General features: G+C 49.9%; 1 protein-coding gene across 2 annotated transcripts; it reads right to left on the minus strand.

Annotated features, from left to right (window-relative positions):
- Window positions 1-3,406: 3,406 nt before the first annotated feature.
- xrn1 (5'-3' exoribonuclease 1) lies at window positions 3,407-17,246 on the minus strand. 2 transcript variants are annotated; one of them, XM_062482210.1, is made up of 41 exons: window positions 17,032-17,246; window positions 15,909-16,141; window positions 15,705-15,802; window positions 15,372-15,481; window positions 15,100-15,210; window positions 14,887-14,972; window positions 14,692-14,779; window positions 14,411-14,579; window positions 14,221-14,288; window positions 13,905-14,045; window positions 13,612-13,784; window positions 13,357-13,446; window positions 13,115-13,271; window positions 12,824-12,943; window positions 12,568-12,737; window positions 12,173-12,290; window positions 11,965-12,060; window positions 11,766-11,869; window positions 11,536-11,667; window positions 11,233-11,395; window positions 11,019-11,132; window positions 10,804-10,902; window positions 10,575-10,690; window positions 10,330-10,476; window positions 10,142-10,231; window positions 9,920-10,055; window positions 9,755-9,811; window positions 9,417-9,549; window positions 9,261-9,330; window positions 8,976-9,162; window positions 8,748-8,837; window positions 8,541-8,627; window positions 8,367-8,435; window positions 7,764-7,835; window positions 7,527-7,661; window positions 6,831-6,963; window positions 6,441-6,625; window positions 6,232-6,345; window positions 6,018-6,123; window positions 4,804-4,964; window positions 3,407-4,680 (listed from the first exon to the last, which is right to left on the minus strand). In XM_062482210.1, the coding sequence occupies exons 1-41, from the start codon at window positions 17,104-17,106 to the stop codon at window positions 4,354-4,356; spliced, it is 5,130 nt and encodes a 1,709-aa protein (XP_062338194.1). In that variant the 5' UTR covers window positions 17,107-17,246; the 3' UTR covers window positions 3,407-4,353. The 2 variants fall into 2 exon arrangements, with proteins under 2 accessions (XP_062338194.1, XP_062338193.1); XM_062482209.1 differs by having other exon boundaries at window positions 8,748-8,840.
- Window positions 17,247-17,652: the final 406 nt, after the last annotated feature.

Genomic DNA, 17,652 nt, shown 5'->3' on the forward strand with positions numbered 1-17,652 from the left:
GAACTCTTTGGTCTATCGAAATCAGACAGGCAGCGTACGCCACAGTGAGAACCTTTTTATCCTGTCTACTGTATGAACCCGTCTTGGGTTACAGGCAGCAGTGGAGCGATGGAGTGGTTGAACTAAGCATATGCCATTGTGGGCTTTTTTTTCTTTAAAGGTCACAGCTCCCTGCTTGACGTTCGTTTCTGTTCACCCGGCTGGATGACAGTTGAGCAGGATACATCTATGCACAGAATGTGAGGGAGTCTTTGAAAACTGCATCCCACAATCCTACACGGTGAAATTATTTTTGTTTACAATAAACACAGTTTGTTGTCTAATAAACGATATAGTGTCTGTGTCGTTGAAACTGCTCTTAACGTTGACACCCAAGCCGGCTCTGGTTGGCCTCCTCCTAGGGCTGTGTCTCTGCAACCATCCCGACTGTTTACCTTAAATGTCTGTCTCACACCAAACTGACGGAACTCACTCAATTCGGCTTTGTAGCGTCTGACAGAGAAGTTGAAAAGGTCGTTGCTATGAGGCTTATCATAATGATTGTCATAAGTATGAGGTGAAACCTCTCATGTAGAGGCGTGGTGCCAAGTTGGAAAGGTCACCACTATGTACAATGTCTGTCATCAGATCTCCCCAGAATGCTCCATTTCTTAGGTCTGAATTACATACCTAGCACATATAATCTGTATTCATGAGGTATTGCATAGCCTATGCACAGTATCCAGATTAAACCGTATTATACACTACATGTGGGAAGTACTGGTACAATAATCCTCTTGTAATGCATGTCACAGTGAAGCAATGAACTGTGATAATCTCTAAACCTAATAAGAAATGAAGCACTTATTAAGAAATTAAGCACTTATTAATGATGAAAGGGAAGGCAATCTTAATCACTGATAAGGATCTTATCAGACATTTGTAAAAGCCAAACCTCTCACTGTTTCTGTGTAGCAGACTGGGATGGGAAATGCAAAAAAGGAAGATTTCAAATATTCTGTTCATTACAAAAACATTACATCTCAAATTCAACTGTTTTACATGTCATAAAGAACTCATTATGACATACTATATCCCTTCCTTGCTGCAAAATGAAATCTTTAATTACAATTTAATAACGAAATGTGTGGAATTATTAGGCCACCTTTTTTCCAGACATAAAGGGCCCTCAGAGTCATGAGTGTAATTAAGACACATTAACACTTAATACCTACCATACTGACTCAATTATTGCTGCAGCTATTAAACTGGATTGCCCTGAAAGTCAGTGGAAATCATGGTGCTAGTTATGGAAACTGCTCTTCAAATGTTTCCATCACTTACAGCCCTGCCTGAACATATAAAACACTTTTTAGTCTTTGGATATCAGGTTTTTCAGCAGACACTCTTAGACTGTGGTATTCCGACACAGGAAACTATTCAACACTTCTCATTGTGGTTGACAGTGTTTCCCTCAAAGAGGGTTTGAATAGAGGTTATTTTTGCTGTGGAACTGACTGAAGAATGTATGATGTTATCTGAGGTAAGGCCATTTTGATAGGCATGTGGTAGCCTAGCACACTATGTACAAATTGAAATGAGTGTTTATATGTTTAAGTCATTATCGCATGGAAAAACAAGAATTACCCAGTTGAGAAGGTATGCTTCTGTGTAATGTGGAGCCAACAGCTTAGGAGAATCTCTGCTTGTATTGCAGCTCCCCCTTCTGACTGCTATTATATCTCAAATCCAGAACTGACAGATAAAACAATACTGTGAATGGTCCTTGAAATCACTGTGTTACTGCCATATAAGGGATTATATGTGATATTATAAACACCATTGTAATAAAAGATTAATTACTTTCTTCATTCAACAAGACACCAGTGGACCTCAACATTCAGACACTGGACTTAGAGACATTTAAAATATTTTATACCGTGTAAGTACAACTTAGTGTGCTTGCAAAGTGCAGTATTAGTGCATGAGTCAACAGTCCTGGATAAAGCTATAAAAAATGAAAGCCAACAGGACTATTAAAACACAGTTGAGAAATGCAGTAAAATGGGTCGTTTTGCTGTCTTAACAAGCTGAAACGCAGCACTAAATCATCATGTACTGATTCCAAAGACCTTGCAAGACCATCACTAAAGATGAACAGGCATCGCAGAGCAGCCATATAAAGTCATCCTCCCTGTATGCCCCCTGTCCTCCCTCTCACCAACCGAGAGACAGCAACAGAACGGCCAGACAGCTCTGACAGTTTCTTCAGCTTTCCAGGGGCTCATTAGCTAGACTTGGAGGCTGCGTTTGTGCATGTGTCTGTGTGTGTGTGTGTGCGTGTGCACGCGCAAAAGATCTTTGCATGCCTGTGTGTGTGAGTTTACTTTCTTTGAGTGTGTCTATGCGTGCATTTGTATGCCTGGGTGTATTTGCATATGCGTGTGTGTTTCTGTGTGTGTGTGCATGACAGGCCCTGGGAGCTGGCAGGGCCAGACCCCCAGTCTGCCCCTGTCAGGCGGGCCAGCTGTCAACCCTCACACAGCCCTCACACTGGGGGTTTGGAGCAGGGGCCGCTAAGTCACAGCACCAAAGGGACGCACATTAACTAGCTCCACCTGTAGACGGAGCACTCAGATGCACTCACAGCCCACACTAACACAGTAAAACCCAGCCCCACTCACTACAACACTTCATATAGGTCATAGATCTTATAGTTCCGTGACTAGAGTTGCTGGACGTTTACTGAATTCCTATTCCCCGACAGCCCCTCATGGCCTTCATGTACTGCCTGTCATTTAGGCCTCCAACAAATACTCTAGAGAGAGCAGCAGGCCATTGTATAATGACCATTAAACAGAACAAGCTGAAGTCAATGTGGTGTGTGTGTGATAGTGGGACATCCAAAACAGAAGATATCAAACAGCTCTAGCTTTTCAAACCCAAATTTCAGACACATCAGATATGTTGACAGGATGGAAATGATTCGGTCAGAGGGGGCTGTCAGGAGAATGGAGGGATGTGTACATATACAAAGAGAAGAACAGAGAGGAAGAGAGTACAGACAGCTGCTGTTGAAAGCCTAATAGATGGACTTAAAAAATATGGGTTGTATTTCTGAGCAAGGTGGGCTGTGTTAACCATGGTTGGCATGTGGGGTAGGCCTGCGCACGCACCAACAGGCATGCGTGTCTGACAAGAATGTGTCTGGCTGGCTGCTTTCCGGGTCATTCTATTCAACACTGAGATTCTCATTGAGGAAATGTCAGTTCGAGCCAGCCTTCTCTCCTGTGCACACAGCGAATCCACCATACGCTCACTTAAGGCTTAGTGTGGTGAGTAAGGTTATGTGTCGAATTAACATTTTTGTCTATAAATATTATTTTCCCAGAGTATCCAAGGCTGGTTTAAATATATGGTCCCAGAACCAGTTTTTATTGAACCATGTTTTAAGGCTTTTATTGAAATTGCAGCAGAATACAAAAGTCACGTGGTCACATGTCTGAGAAAGAACAATTAATGTAGAAAATAGGGTAAAAAAAAAAGTAAATTAAAATCTTGTCCTGCCTGTTTGATGTAAAGGCTCCTATTAAAGATGCTATGAGTAAATAGTAGAATTCACAGGAAATTATAGTAAAATTCTCATCACATGAATTTACTATTTGAAAATCCCATGATTCTGGGGTTTAAATTTATCAGTGGCAGTAGTAAATTGTTGATTTAAATGCAACAAAACAAAACGTGAGTGTGTGTGTGTGTGTGTTGGCAGGTATTTAAAAACAATGATGATGTGTGTGTCCAACTTGAGTGTTTTGCTTGTTAGTCTGGTGTAGATCTACATGTAGTTAGTTGATGGCATGTTACTGCACTGGTGGATTTCAACTTTGTTGACAATTCAAAACCATAAAACGGCATCTTTTTTTAAAAACTCATCATAAAAAGACCCAAACATTTGACAACAAATATATGGAACATAAGAGGTGTAGATAAAAAATAGGTTTGCCCCTTGGTTACAAGGTCTTACTAGAATTGGCCAACTGAAGTGAACCCCATGTGTCTGAATGCCATCTGCATGAGGAGACCATGCCCCACACGCACACACACACAGTGTCCATGGGACAAACATGACACCAACACAAATAAACACCTGGCCCAGTCTGGGCCTAGTCCTTATTGCCATGGTTACTATCCCTCTTTCCCCTCCTCCCCATAGGGAAGTACTAGGGCTTTGTCTTAAACTACAACCACATCCCTCAGTCAGTACAGTAGAGGCTGGAGACGGTAGTGCACTGAAAACACCTGCTCCACGCAGGCCCCAAAATAAAACACCAGATTTATAAAAACCAACGACACAAAAACACAGGAGGAGCCGGGTCACTCGGTGACTTTGGCCGCCTCAAAGTTCACCGCCAGCTTCCTGTGTTTCCTTTTGGAGGCGGAGCCGGGGGTGTGTCCGGAGCCGGGGGCGGAAGGGTTCTGGCGCGACGCCTGGGGGGTGGAGGGGGACCTGGACGCCGACATGGCCATGTCTGGGGGGGTTTGGCTGGACGGAGGCGGAGTCTTGGAGGGCGTGGTGGCCGGGGAGGGGGGCTGTGGTTGGGCCGGGTTCTGGTTCTGGTTCCTGGCCACTGTGTGGGCGGCGCTGTAGAACTCCCGCGGCTCCTGGCTCTTCCTCCCGGATGATACCCGCTTCTTAGTCACCTGAGGGGGGGGTGTCAAAGGAGAGAGCAGGTTACCACGGTGAACATTGTGACAGTGGAAAAGGCCCTGTTTGGTGGTCACACATGAAGCATGCCCATTGGCCTTTCGACGTCGACATCTCACCTGCAGGGGGACGAACTGGTTGTGCGACCCAATGGGCACGCCCGGGGCCTGGGGTCTTGCACCGGGGAAGGTTCCCCCGTAGAAGGGCTGGCCCTGGTGGGGGGGCATGGGCATCCCCCAGTGGAGGGGACCGTAGCCCTGGGGGGGCATCAGGAGAGCACCTAGAGGGAGGGGTGATAGAGAGACATAGGAGCAGGAGGGAGGGGTGATAGAGAGACATAGGAGCAGGAGGGAGGGGTGATAGAGAGACATAGGAGCAAGAGGGAGGGGTGATAGAGAGACATAGGAGCAGGAGGGAGGGGTGATAGAGAGACATAGGAGCAAGATGGAGGGGTGATAGAGAGACATAGGAGCAGGAGGGAGGAGTGATAGAGAGACATAGGAGCAAGAGGGAGGGGTGATAGAGAGACATAGGAGCAGGAGGGAGGGGTGATAGAGAGACATAGGAGCAGGAGGGAGGGGTGATAGAGAGACATAGGAGCAGGAGGGAGGAGTGATAGAGAGACATAGGAGCAGGAGGGAGGGGTGATAGAGAGACATAGGAGCAAGATGGAGGGGTGATAGAGAGACATAGGAGCAGGAGGGAGGGGTGATAGAGAGACATAGGAGCAGGAGGGAGGGGTGATAGAGAGACATAGGAGCAGGAGGGAGGGGTGATAGAGAGACATAGGAGCAAGAGGGAGGGGTGATAGAGAGACATAGGAGCAGGAGGGAGGGGTGATAGAGAGACATAGGAGCAAAAGGGAGGAGTGATAGAGAGACATAGGAGCAAGAGGGAGGGGTGATAGAGAGACATAGGAGCAAGAGGGAGGGGTGATAGAGAACCATTGGAGCAAAAGGGAGGGGTGATAGAGAGACATAGGAGCAAGAGGGAGGGGTGATAGAGAGACATAGGAGCAAAAGGGAGGGGTGATAGAGAGACATAGGAGCAAGAGGGAGGGGTGATAGAGAGACATAGGCGCAAGAGGGAGGGGTGATAGAGAGACATAGGCGCAAGAGGGAGGGGTGATAGAGAGACATAGGCGCAAGAGGGAGGGGTGATAGAGAGACATAGGCGCAAGAGGGAGGGGTGATAGAGAGACATAGGCGCAGGAGGGAGGGGTGATAGAGAGACATAGGCGCAGGAGGGAGATTCAGAAAAGAGAAAAGAACATATTCAGAAACCATTTTCCTCCCCCCCAATGTCATCTCTACTTGTCGCCCGGAGCTCTCACCTGCTTGGTTGAAGACAGGAGGCATGTGACCCAGAGGGGGGGGTCTAATCTGCCCAATGCCAGGGAACAAGGGAGGGGGCAGGGGGAACCCAGAGCCCACAGAGTTCTACGAACACAGGAGAAAACACACGCACAATATGAAGGAATTAAAACAGCAAAACTCTAAAAATGACCTTAGATTCTGTACGGGGAAACAGGCGGAGCCAGAACTGACCAGGCGCTGCAGGGCGAACAGGGCAGCCTTCTCTTTGGCGTCGTTCTCCGACTGGCACTGCGGCCCGTGGACCATCAGGCCAGTAGACAGCTTCACCTGGCACACCACCAGACCCTGCAGGACACAGCACAGCTCAGCACCCCCTGGGCATTCATACACACTCTGTGTGGGGTTGTGTGTGTGTGTGTGTGTGTGTGGCTGCCTCTGACCTGTCTGTTGCGGAGGACAGTGAAGTCTGGTGGAGCCATGCCCAGACCCACGCAGATCCTGGCCAGCTCTGAGGCTACACTCGGAACCATGGCAGCGGGGGCCATGGGGGGCACCGATCCCCCCCCTCCTCCTCCTGTCCCTGGGGCTAACATGGAGTCCCCCTGGGGGGCGTTCATCCTGGCAGCTGGTGGGTGATGGACAGAGAGGACAGGTAAGGAAAGAGAAGGAAAACAAAAATGGCGTGATAACTCTTCCTAACCAGTAGCACTTGGCAGAGACCAGGGCTGCTCATGTGTGATATCCATACAAGACTGACAGGAAGGACGGAGGCCTCCCCCCCTCCCCCTGTGGGTGTGAACATACTGCTACTCTAACAGCAGGCTCCTCACCCAGCTTCTTGGTGGCTCGCTTCTTGTTGTGCTGCTGGCTCCCCAAGGGGGCGGAGCCAGCAGGCTCCTGGGCGGGACTTCCTGTCCCAGAGCTGTCGATCTTCAGCATCTCCTTCAGGACCAGAGTCCCCTTCTGCGCAGAGGAAACAACCAATCATATGGAGACACAGCCATAACTTAAAGCCAGTGACAATTATATAAACTTTGTCACTGGCCAATAAGCTGCCACAAATGAATCAGGGTCCTGGGCTGAGGCGTAAATCCTAGGTGGCTTTAAATGTCCATAGTCAGACTCCCTACACAGCCAGACCATGAGAGCCAAACCACAGGCCTGACTCCCCACACCTCAGGGAGGCATGTGTTAGACATGCTGCCAGGAGAGCAGAGGGCTACAGTATTTCACCTTCAAGCTGCTTAAATGCCCTGGGCGTGTGTGTGTGTTCGCCTCATAAATAACACTGTGCATGTTTCAAATGTCTCACAATAGTGGTTTCTCACATGAAGAAATGTTACACCCTCGACTGCGGTCAATTCCATTATTTTTTGCTATGGTGTAGTCCAAATGTGCAAAGTCCTGAGGCGTGTACGAAGGTGGTTTGTTATTCCTGTGTGCACGTAATGTCTGCCGTCTGTCAGCGATTCGGGGACCACTGATAAACGTAGCCTAATCCATCTTCCAGCCCGATTTACACGTACCATAGCAAATGACTGGGGAGACAGCGGGCCGTCTAATTGGTTGATTGGCTCCGGCTTGGGAAGAGGGGGAGGAGTGTGCTCGTTGCCCTTGGAGATTTTCAGGTTGGCAATCAACTCCTCAAACTCGGTGGAGGGCTGAGGGAGAGAAACATGCTTTGGTATATGGGCAGGGAGGACACTGAACTAGGATATGACATCAGCGGGGTCCTCTGACATGCAGGCAGTTCTGCACAGTACCTTGTTCTGAGCACCAAACACAGAGTTGACATCTTCATTTCTCTTCAGGAGTCGGATACTGCCCGCAGGACCCTGTAAAATGACACAGTTAGGACAGACACACACACACAAACAGCTACTCTCTCACACACAATGTGTCAGCCTGTCTTTCACATGAAAAAAACCTCTCGCGCGCGCACACACACACACAGAACGGACTGGTTATCTGAAGCGCCTTGTGACAGTACGCTGACATGCTCCTAAATCCAATAAAAAACCCTGCACCAGTGGATGTTCATAGGAAGCTCATTTATTGACGCGTTTCTCCTGGACTACAGTCCGGTTACGTGCGGACGAGTAAGACTGGGGGGCTTCTGTGGGCCTACAGCTGAGGTTCATGGGAGTCGCAGTTCTCTGGAGCCCGATCAGTGGGGGGGGTGGTGTCTAGAGGGGGAGGAGCCTAACCAGGAAACATGGCTGAGGTGTCAGAAGCACAGGAACCATCACAGCACACCCACACTTTGAACACTCCTCTCCCCGAGGGAGTTTAAAGACATTGCTGTCTCTTTGGGAGAGCTAGTTGGGTGTGTTAGAAAGGCTGGCTGGGTGATGAGGGGCACTCACAGGTTTGTTGTGGGGCTGCTGATGCTGCTGCTGTTGTTGTTGATTTGGGCCCTGCTGGAACTGTCCTTCCTGGTTGTGAGTGACGGATATGTGACATGAGGGATGGGTCAGATCAGGCAAACAGGCAAGCATGTAACACACACAGCCGCACACGCACACACTTTCTGGACTTACATTGTTCTGCCAGTGAGCTGGAGGTTTCTGTGGAGGCCCAGTGCTTTGCAGAGCCTGCCACACATTGCTGAACTCCTCGTCCTTACCCTACACGCACCATGAGAGAGTGGGGTTGGTTCGTTGGCTTCTTAAGGTGTCGAGATTTAGTTAGTTACTTAGCTAACTTGGTCACCTCCTTAGTTGCCTACAGACAGGCAGACAATGTACCTTGGGTTGGTGTTTGTGGCTGAGGCCTTTCTGTGGCGAGTTCTTGTTTCCCTGAGATTCATTCCTGAGGAATATCTGTCTGCCATTTTGCTGCTGAGCGAGAGGACAGAGAGAGAGAGAGAGAGAGAGAGAGAGAGAGAGAGAGAGAGAGAGAGAGATGAGCTATGAGGAACACATCAACAGGGGGTGTGGTCGCACCTGTGTGAGTACTAGGGGGTGTGGCCATACCTGGGTGGGTACAAACGGAGAGCGCGGGGAGTGGTTCAGGCCGGCCAGCTGGGCTTTGTGAGCGTGAGAGGAGGGCTGGGGCTTGACGATGGCAGTGAGCTTGTGAGAGCCTTGCTCCACCCTCAGGCCGTGGCTCAGGTTCATGAGGGCCGAGGGAGGCAGCCTGTAGCCCCGCCCCACCGCACACCTGGGAGACAAGCCAACAAAACACTGAGCCCTGATCCTGCGGTCAAACACGGAGCCCCTCTACATATGTCCTGCGATCATGTTTAGGAGAGACATTACCTGATGGTGAGTCCTCCAGCAAACTCCTCATCAAACACCACCTCGTACAGGACCTCCGCTTCACGCTCCGCTGCGCAGAGTAACACACTTTAGAAACTGCGTGCGTGTTTCTAAATGCGTGTGCTGGTGACGCGTGCGCGCGAGTTGTCCACTCACCTCCCTTGATGCCAATAACAGTTCCTCGGAGGCCCAGAGGGACAGAGAAGCTCTCTCTGACGTTGACCACGCGGTCAAACAGATGGTACTCTGCATCTGGGTCAGGGATCACCCCGTGCTGCTGCTCTAGAGGCTGCGGGCCACCACACACACACACACGCGCACACACGCGCACACACGCACACACGCACACACGCACACACACACACGCGCGCGCACACACACACACACACAAAGAGAGACGGGCAATTTATAAATCCATGTCTCTGAACCCATTGGAATGGCGTTCCCTCCAAGATGAAAGAGTAAACAGTGTTCGATACGAGAGAAGCACTCACCCTGAACAGTAAATGTGGCTTCACTGTCACACGCACTTTCTTGGTGCTCTTCTTCACCTGAGAGACAGACACAGACAGAGAGAGAGAGAGAGAGAGAGACCATCAAACAAGTACATATATGTAGACGAGGTTTGTGTCCATGTAGGATGGCTGCGTGCGCTTCACCTTTGCCTTCTCCACCTCCTCCTCGATCTTATCCACAATGCCCGTGTCCAGGACCTGCAGGTCACACGACGAGCGGGACACAGAGCTGACGGGGTGCGACTTCAACCAGGACGTGATCTCCTGGACCTTCTCCGCCCTGCGGACACAACGCGGCGGCCAACACCATCACTGTCTGCTCTGATACGCATGTGTGTGTGTTTCAGTGACTATGACGTCCTGTACCCGTTCTGGTCCTCCCCTGGCCAGATGTCATCTTCGTAGAACACATCGTCGTGGCTGTTCCTGGACACCAGGTCAAACACCTCCGAGAACCTGCAGGGGGCGACAAACACCACGCCAAAATGACACAGACTCTCATGGAGTCACGGAGGGGGGAAACTCCAAACCAGAGCCGGGCGTTGTGTGTGTACCTGTCCAGGTATTCAGACAGGAGTTCCTCCACGGCAGGAGAGTACAGCCACTCCTTCTCGGTTCTCTTGGTGTAGCCGGGAACCTCCTCATTCTTCTTGTTGAACTTCAGGTTCAGCCCCACGTTGGCCTTCTGCTCCCCGTGCGGGCTGGGAGAGAGAGAGGGGGGGGGGGACAGAGGCAGCGGTCGTCAGCTGGGAGAAATGGGTCACGAGTCCGACCCGTGCCGATTGGACGAACAACTCACTTCTTCTTGGAGCCGCGGCCGATGAAGATGCTTCCTGAGAAGCGGGAGACGAGGTAACTGGTGACTCCGAGGCGGGAGGCCACGAAGTAGCCAGGACTGTACTTCACACAGTATCTCTGTTAGAGGGAATAGGCAGGGAGAGAGATGTTAGAGTGGATGAGTGTGTGTGTGTGTGCCTGCAGTTAGGTATGCGTCTGTGTGTGTGTATGTGTGTGTGTCTGCTACTTACATGCTGGTTCTGTATCAAGGCTTCTAGCTGAGGTTCGTGAGGTACAGTAAATACCACCCGCACCCGTCCTTCTTTGATGACATCACTGGACTCCTGCACCTGAGTGGCCAATGGGGAACAGTAGTGAGTGGGGATTCTGAGACTGGATATAAACACTGGTGGGTTCTCCTCTGGGCCAACCAGGAAGTACTGAGGAACCAGGAAATGATGCAGACCTCTCCCATGGCTCCGTAGTAAGGGCTCCCGACCATAAACACAGAGGTTGCCAGGGGAAACAGCTCTTCCAGGGTCTTGAAGCGAGAATGAGAGGAGTCAAAGGCCTTGATATCCTGGGAGAGAGAGAATGAGGGGAGGGTAGCTTGAGTAAAAAGATCAACATTCCACAGGGCTGCGCCAATGATACGAGCGTGCGAGGGGGCGTGGGTGTACCTTGACCACCGTCTGGTAGGCGAAGGGCAGGGCCTGCTTGGCCCACTGTTTCTCCAGGTGCACCTCCCCGGACTGACCAGGGATGTACTTCCTGCCTGTCAGCTGCTGGACATACAGCAGCACAAACGTCTCATTCACCACGATGCCCTTGCGCTTGTTAAAACTGGAGGGGGGGGTGGGGGGGGTGAAGGAGAAAAGACACTTTATGTAGTTGGAAATGAACATAGTTGGTAGATCTAGGCAAAGCCAGCACTTGGAACCCCTGTTGCTGTTTGGATAGGTGTGCGTGTGTGTGTGTCTTACTGTTCTGTGATGCCCTGGACGTCCTTCACCCAGTCCTTCTGCTCCTTGTCACTGAGGTAGATGACCTTGGTGGGTGGAGGAGTCCCCTCCTCGTACAGTCTCTGCACCCCCGCAGGCTCCTCTAGACAGAACCTACAGATGGACACAGATCAAGGACCACTCACAGGTGTTGACAAAGAAGGTTGGGGTCATTTTTAAACATTGTAATGTTCGTTGGAGCCCAGTCTCACTTGGTCTCCCCGTCACACACTGCAATGACCCTGGCCTCCTCTAGATGGGGCCAGTTGACGAAGATGGACCGTCCCAGAACATGGGCCGCTACATTGTCACACACCTGGGGGGGGGGGGGGGGGGGTGTGATAAGATCACAGTCAAATCTAACAGCCTGTGTATCACCACGGGTCCTTGAGAGAGTGTGTGTATGCTCACCGGCTCCCCCTCCTGGCTGGGCAGGATCTCCAGCATGATGTTCTCTCCTCTACTGCTCTGCTGGAATACCACCACTCCATTCTTCTTCTTATAGAACTGAGACAGCCAGAGCGAGAGAGAGAGAGCGAGAGACATAGAGAGAGAGAGTGAGATCACAGCGTATGGAACAAGCCCGTAAACCCTCCCAGACACGTGCAGCGGGGCGTACCTTGTGGCGGATGTGCTGCAGGGTGGGGAACCCACAGAAGTAGAGCGCCCCCCTGTCGATGCTGCGCCCCACGTGGTCTAACGGCACGTGCCACGCGTCCATGGGGATGGGCGTCTGCCTGCCCAACACCAACAGCAACACGGAGCGTTAGCGTCGCAATACGACGGCCGCGTGCGCGTGGCGCTGTCAAGACAGCGTGAGCGTGTGTGCAAGTGTGCGGGGGGGGGGTGGTTTTGGAAAGGTGAGAGCGTGTGTCAGAGGTCAAACCGGTGAGTGGGTGAGTGAGACTGGGTGGGTGGGAGGGTGAGTGAGACTGGGTGGGTGAGAGGGTGAGTGAGACTGGGTGGGTGAGAGGGTGAGTGAGACTGGGTGGGTGGGAGGGTGAGGACAGTTACCTGACGTGGCAGTGTGTTATGTTGGGGAAGAGCTCGAGCAGGGGAGAGGCGTAGGGGTAGTCCAGCTCAGAGTCGTAGGTGTAGACTGCACACTCTGTGTGGCGGTTCCTGGCTTTCTCTGGCTTGCTCATCTTATCATTGTACTGCTCCATCGCTGCCAGCAAGCACCTCTGAAACACAACACAGGGTCAAGTAGCATATCCTTCATCCCTTTGTATAACTACAAAGGTGTGTGTGTGTGTGTGTGTGTGTGTACCTCGTCTATGAAGGGGATGAGCACCACAGCCTCCCACTCCTGCTGCTTGCCGTTGAGGTCGGTCTTGAAGTCCAGAGGGTAGTACTCGATGATGGAGGAGCTCTCTGAGGTCATCAGGTGCTACGGACGCACAGGCGAGCAGGACGTGAACAAGGACACTCCCTCCGCACTGTGCAGGAGTTTATACATGCAGCTTTTGCTTACTGGGTGACTGGCACAATTGGCAAGGGTTTGAGTCAAGTGAGAGAGAGAGATAGAGAGTGAAAGAGGAAGAGAGAGGGAGGGTGTTACCCTGTAGCACTCAGGCAGCAGGTCCTTGCTGGCGGCAGGCAGGACTCCCAGCAGCTGTTGGAAGGGCATGAAGGGCTGGCCCATGTCAAAGGTCAACTGGAGCTCCGCGATGTTCCGCACGTCAGACAGGAAGGGGGCGTAGTGGTGCGGGTAGTACCTGCAGCCCCACACAGACGGATGGTCAGCCACACACACACACGTTACAAAACAGTGAGCCCTGACCTGACTGCCACCACACGTACCAGCTCCAGGACTGCACTCCGTGGTAGTAGTAGTGAAGAATCCACTGGATTCCTTCCACATAACACCGTGCTTGACTGGCCAGGAACTCACTGAAAAGGAATACGTACGTAAGGGAACACGGATGGAATCTGATCGCACAATCCAAGCTTTCTAATTGGGAGTGTTGAAACCTCGGACCAATGTGGGGTGGAGGTGGGGGTCATTGAGTGCCTTGCTCAAGGGCACGCAAGCCGTGGTGTTATCTATAGACTCACTCCGAGACCACGTCGACACCCATCTTGGTCATGTAGTAGGTGCGTTTGTACTGGCGGAACTCCGCCTCAAACATGTCTTCCTCCTCGCCGTCCTCCTCTGCGGCCGAGCGGCCGGGAGCCCCGCCCCTTCCCCCGACCTCGTCTAGAGCCGCCAGACACATGGCGCTCTCCTGCTCACACACACACGCGCGCGTGCGTAAACAAGCAAGTCTCCGGCACACGGAGCATTTTGTGTTTTTGTACGGATGTCTGTGGGTTTACTTTGTATAAATGTGTGTGTGTGTTCCCCTCACCTTCTTCTTCTTTTTGTCCTTGCTCATCGCTGCCTCCTCCTCAGCAGCCAGCCCCGCCGCCTCGTTCAAATACTTGTTCCCCACCTTGCTCTCGAACCACTTGAGGTCCACGAACACTTCATTGAAGTGGTCCCGGTCAAACTGGACAGAGGAGAAAGGTTGAGTACAGAGCAGAACAGAGGGGTCCCGTTGAGATTCTCTCAACAAACAAAAAAATGCCTCCCTAAACATTTCCTTGTTTGGTCATTTTGTCCTTCTCTACACAGACGTCACCAGTCTTGTCAGTTCAGTGACATCTCCAGGAAGGGGACCTCACCTCGGAGAGTTTCTCCAGGTACTTCTCAAAGTTGCCCATGTTCAGATGACCGTTCTCGTTGAGGTAGCCTGAAGGACGCGACCAACACAGTTACATGAAGGCTACATTGTGCATGAGATTCTGTGTGGTGCTTTGAACAGGCATGGTTGGTAGGTTTGGTGGAGACTTGTGTGCGTGCGTGTGCCCTCACCCCCCAGCGACGGCAGCACGCTGATGTAGGTCCTATAGAGGAGCGGCAGGGCATCGTGGTTGATGTGAAGATGAGGAAGGTGAGGGATGAAGTCGTTGCCCACCAGGAAGCCCATGAGGACCCAGTCATCGATGATCCGCTCCAGGTCGTACTCAAATGAGATCTTTTTCTGAGGGGGACACACACACACACATATAACACAGGCGCAGGCCGTGATGCAACCCAGCATCGAGATCAAGCGCGTGCACGCGTACACAGTTACCGCAGTGTGTGTGGCTCACCCTCAGGTCTGAGAACTCGTAGTCGATGTATTCCCTCATGAGGGACAAGTGTAGCAGATGGAAGGTGGTCTCCTCTGGGGCGGTTATCCTACGGTAGGAGAATAAAGAAGAAATTAGATATAAAAGGGAAATAGGTCGTCATAAATCATAACTTGAGCACACACACACATCAAACACACACACACACAAACACACCTCTTTTGGTTCTTTTTCCCTCCGAATCGGACCTCTTCTCTGAGGAGTGAGAAGTGAGGCTCGTGACTGGTGAGCCCCAACATCATCTAGGAGGTCAGAAGATCAGCGTCAGCGGAAGAAAACAAACACTAACACACACACACACAATCAACTGTACAAACGAATACACATGCAAACTCCTGAAAGGGAAATGACACATTCACTAGCACCCACCAGGTCAGCGTCCAAGCCGTAGAGGCAGTGGCGCGTATTAGGGTTGTGTCCCGGCTTGGAGTTCTCTGAGCGTATGAATTCCATGATTTTGTGCTCTCCCTCTCCAGGGGTCTGGGGGGAAACGCAGAGACACAACACAGTCGCGGTCAGGACGTCTCCAGGCGCGATCAAACACTCGTCTCATTCCAACACAGCACTAATGGAAGCACATCAATACGGATGTGTGGAGCAAGTGAATGGGTATAGTGACCAAACACGTGAGCACCCCCCACCTCGTGGCCAGACAGGTAGACGTTGACACCCTGCCAGTTGTGGTCTGTGGACACTTTGTTGTTGACAAAATACTTGAGCTGCTCCTGTAGTCGGGCCATGAAGTCAGTTCCTAAAGGGCAGCAGGGATGAGGCTTTTAGTCACAGACAGATGCATGGATGTGTGGATGAGGGTTGAGGTAGGTAGGTGGGTGGGTGGGAGGTGATAGGAAAAAGAAATGGGTCATGCGTGTTTGGATGGATAGATGCTTTGGGGGGGAAGGCAGGACAGTATGTATGTGGGTGGATGGATTGCTGGATGAAGGGAAGATGAAAAATAAAAGGGTTTCCAGTACCTGGTGTGATACAGTTGGAGTCAAAGCGAGCCTCGGTCGGGAGAACTTCCCCTTTCTCCAGAGCTTTTTTAATCTTGTCCTCTGCTTCTTTGGCCGACCTGTCCCAACAAAAACAAACAGGACGGAAGTTTACTTTACTGTCCAGGAGCAAATACAAACACAGCATTGAAGAAATGATCCACTCTTTCATCCGTGAGGGCTCACCTAAACCTGCGGCCTCTCTGCTGGTTCATCTTGGCACGAGGAGCTACCCCATCCACAGCCATGAAAAACACCTTCCTGGGCTTGATAATTCGAAACAACACCTCTAAATAGTGGAAGATGTCTGCAAAGATCTTCTCTTCCGAGATCCGAAAGTGGACGTCCTCATCGTTGGGGTGGGAACACTGATGGATAATACCATTCATGTCCAGATACAGGTTGTCAAATTCTGGAATCTGAATTACACAAGAGAGTAGGAGGAATAAGTCAAAAGTCATTTACGATATTCTTCTCGCCTGCTTGTTATTTCAGTAACAAAAATAACTACTAGATAATGTGTGGAACTTATAGATTTCGTGTTAATTAAATTAATTAATATTATTACTTAGCTAATGATAACAATATATGTTACCCCTCGCTTGCTGGCTAAGGTTAAGCACAGGTACTGTAGGTCATAATTCTCGTGAAATGTACCGTTACAATTACATGTGTATATGAATCTACACTACTCTGTTCATGAAATATTAGTAAGAGCTCACGCTCTGCCCGAGGCAAGTTATTTGGGTCAAAGGTGTGTTTCATCTGTCTGTAATCTACTACTACCATTATGAAAACGCAACTCAAGAACATCAGGTAGACAAAGTCTACATTGAACCAGGCTAGCTCTAGTTATATGGTAGTTCACAACATTATTCGTGTAAACGTTTTGGCTGCGAGGTATCCGTAAAAAGAAGCACATTCTGTTCTGACAAGTAGTTGACTGTGATTTTTTTGTACCTTGGAAAGTACCAGCTTGATGAACAGAACAAAGCAAACTCAACTGAGCCAGCACTACCACTAGTGAGCTACTTGGCCAGTTAGCTAGGCTAACAACAAAACAGCAATTAACACAAAAAATGCCATATTACGTACGCTAGCTAGAATCGGATACTAACGTTGGCAAGGTAGCTCTAGCCATCTCTAGATTTAGACGAGACATTGACGTGTTTATTTAGCAGACTATGATATAACTAGAATCAAGCCAGGATAGCTGACCTGGCTAGGTGGCTAACATATTACGTGGAGCGGCAGTGAAGCTGGTGTAAATCGGCCTGCTATATTTAGCTTGTTAGCATCAATATTATACCTGGTGTTCCTTGACAACTTCACTCAGGCAAGGGTATCGCTCCGAAATCCATCGGTAAAATTTCGGCACTCCCATCGTCACCTCAAACTCTTCCCTTTAAATCAAATTAAAACAGTTAGGTAATGTGAAGAGATATCTAAAGTAACATGAGAAGTTGCTTAGGATACGGAGTCTGTCTCTGAAGTCGTGTAGCTACTAGCCTGTGACAACAGTCAGCTAGTCACTGTCCAATCAGTAAACCAGTCCGGGCGGGACGACGGGAGTTATACGTGACCAAGGCTAATAAACACACACAAAACATGACTTCTGAGTGGCAAAATAAATTAACATTTTAACACATAATGGAATAAATACGTAGACCAATGTTTTTTAATTCAAATTCGAGCGTTATTTTCCAGTTTCTTAAATACACGTTCATGCAACTGTGTTCTCAATTGTGTCTGATTCTGAGATTGGATTTAAAACACACTGGGGTTATTATTTTCATTCAAGTTAATGTTTTTTTAGACTTTTAAAGCATTTTAAAAGCCTTCCAAACAACTGGCACATTGACATTTCCTTCCTTGTGTGAATTTTACAGAATGTGTAACGTAGACACGATAAATACAGTGAACACATTAT

Source organism: Osmerus eperlanus, chromosome 16, assembly GCF_963692335.1.
Source record: "Osmerus eperlanus chromosome 16, fOsmEpe2.1, whole genome shotgun sequence".
Lineage (NCBI taxonomy): Eukaryota > Metazoa > Chordata > Actinopteri > Osmeriformes > Osmeridae > Osmerus > Osmerus eperlanus.

Coding starts and splice junctions, on each gene's coding strand:
- xrn1 (XM_062482209.1), bottom strand. CDS start 17,106: ATGGGAGTGCCGAAATTTTACCGATGGATTTCGGAGCGATACCCTTGC. Junction 13,447..13,611: donor GGTGTCGACGTGGTCTCGGA/GTGAGTCTATAG, acceptor ATTCCTTTTCAG/TGAGTTCCTGGCCAGTCAAG. Junction 13,272..13,356: donor GGAGTGCAGTCCTGGAGCTG/GTACGTGTGGTG, acceptor GTGGGGCTGCAG/GTACTACCCGCACCACTACG.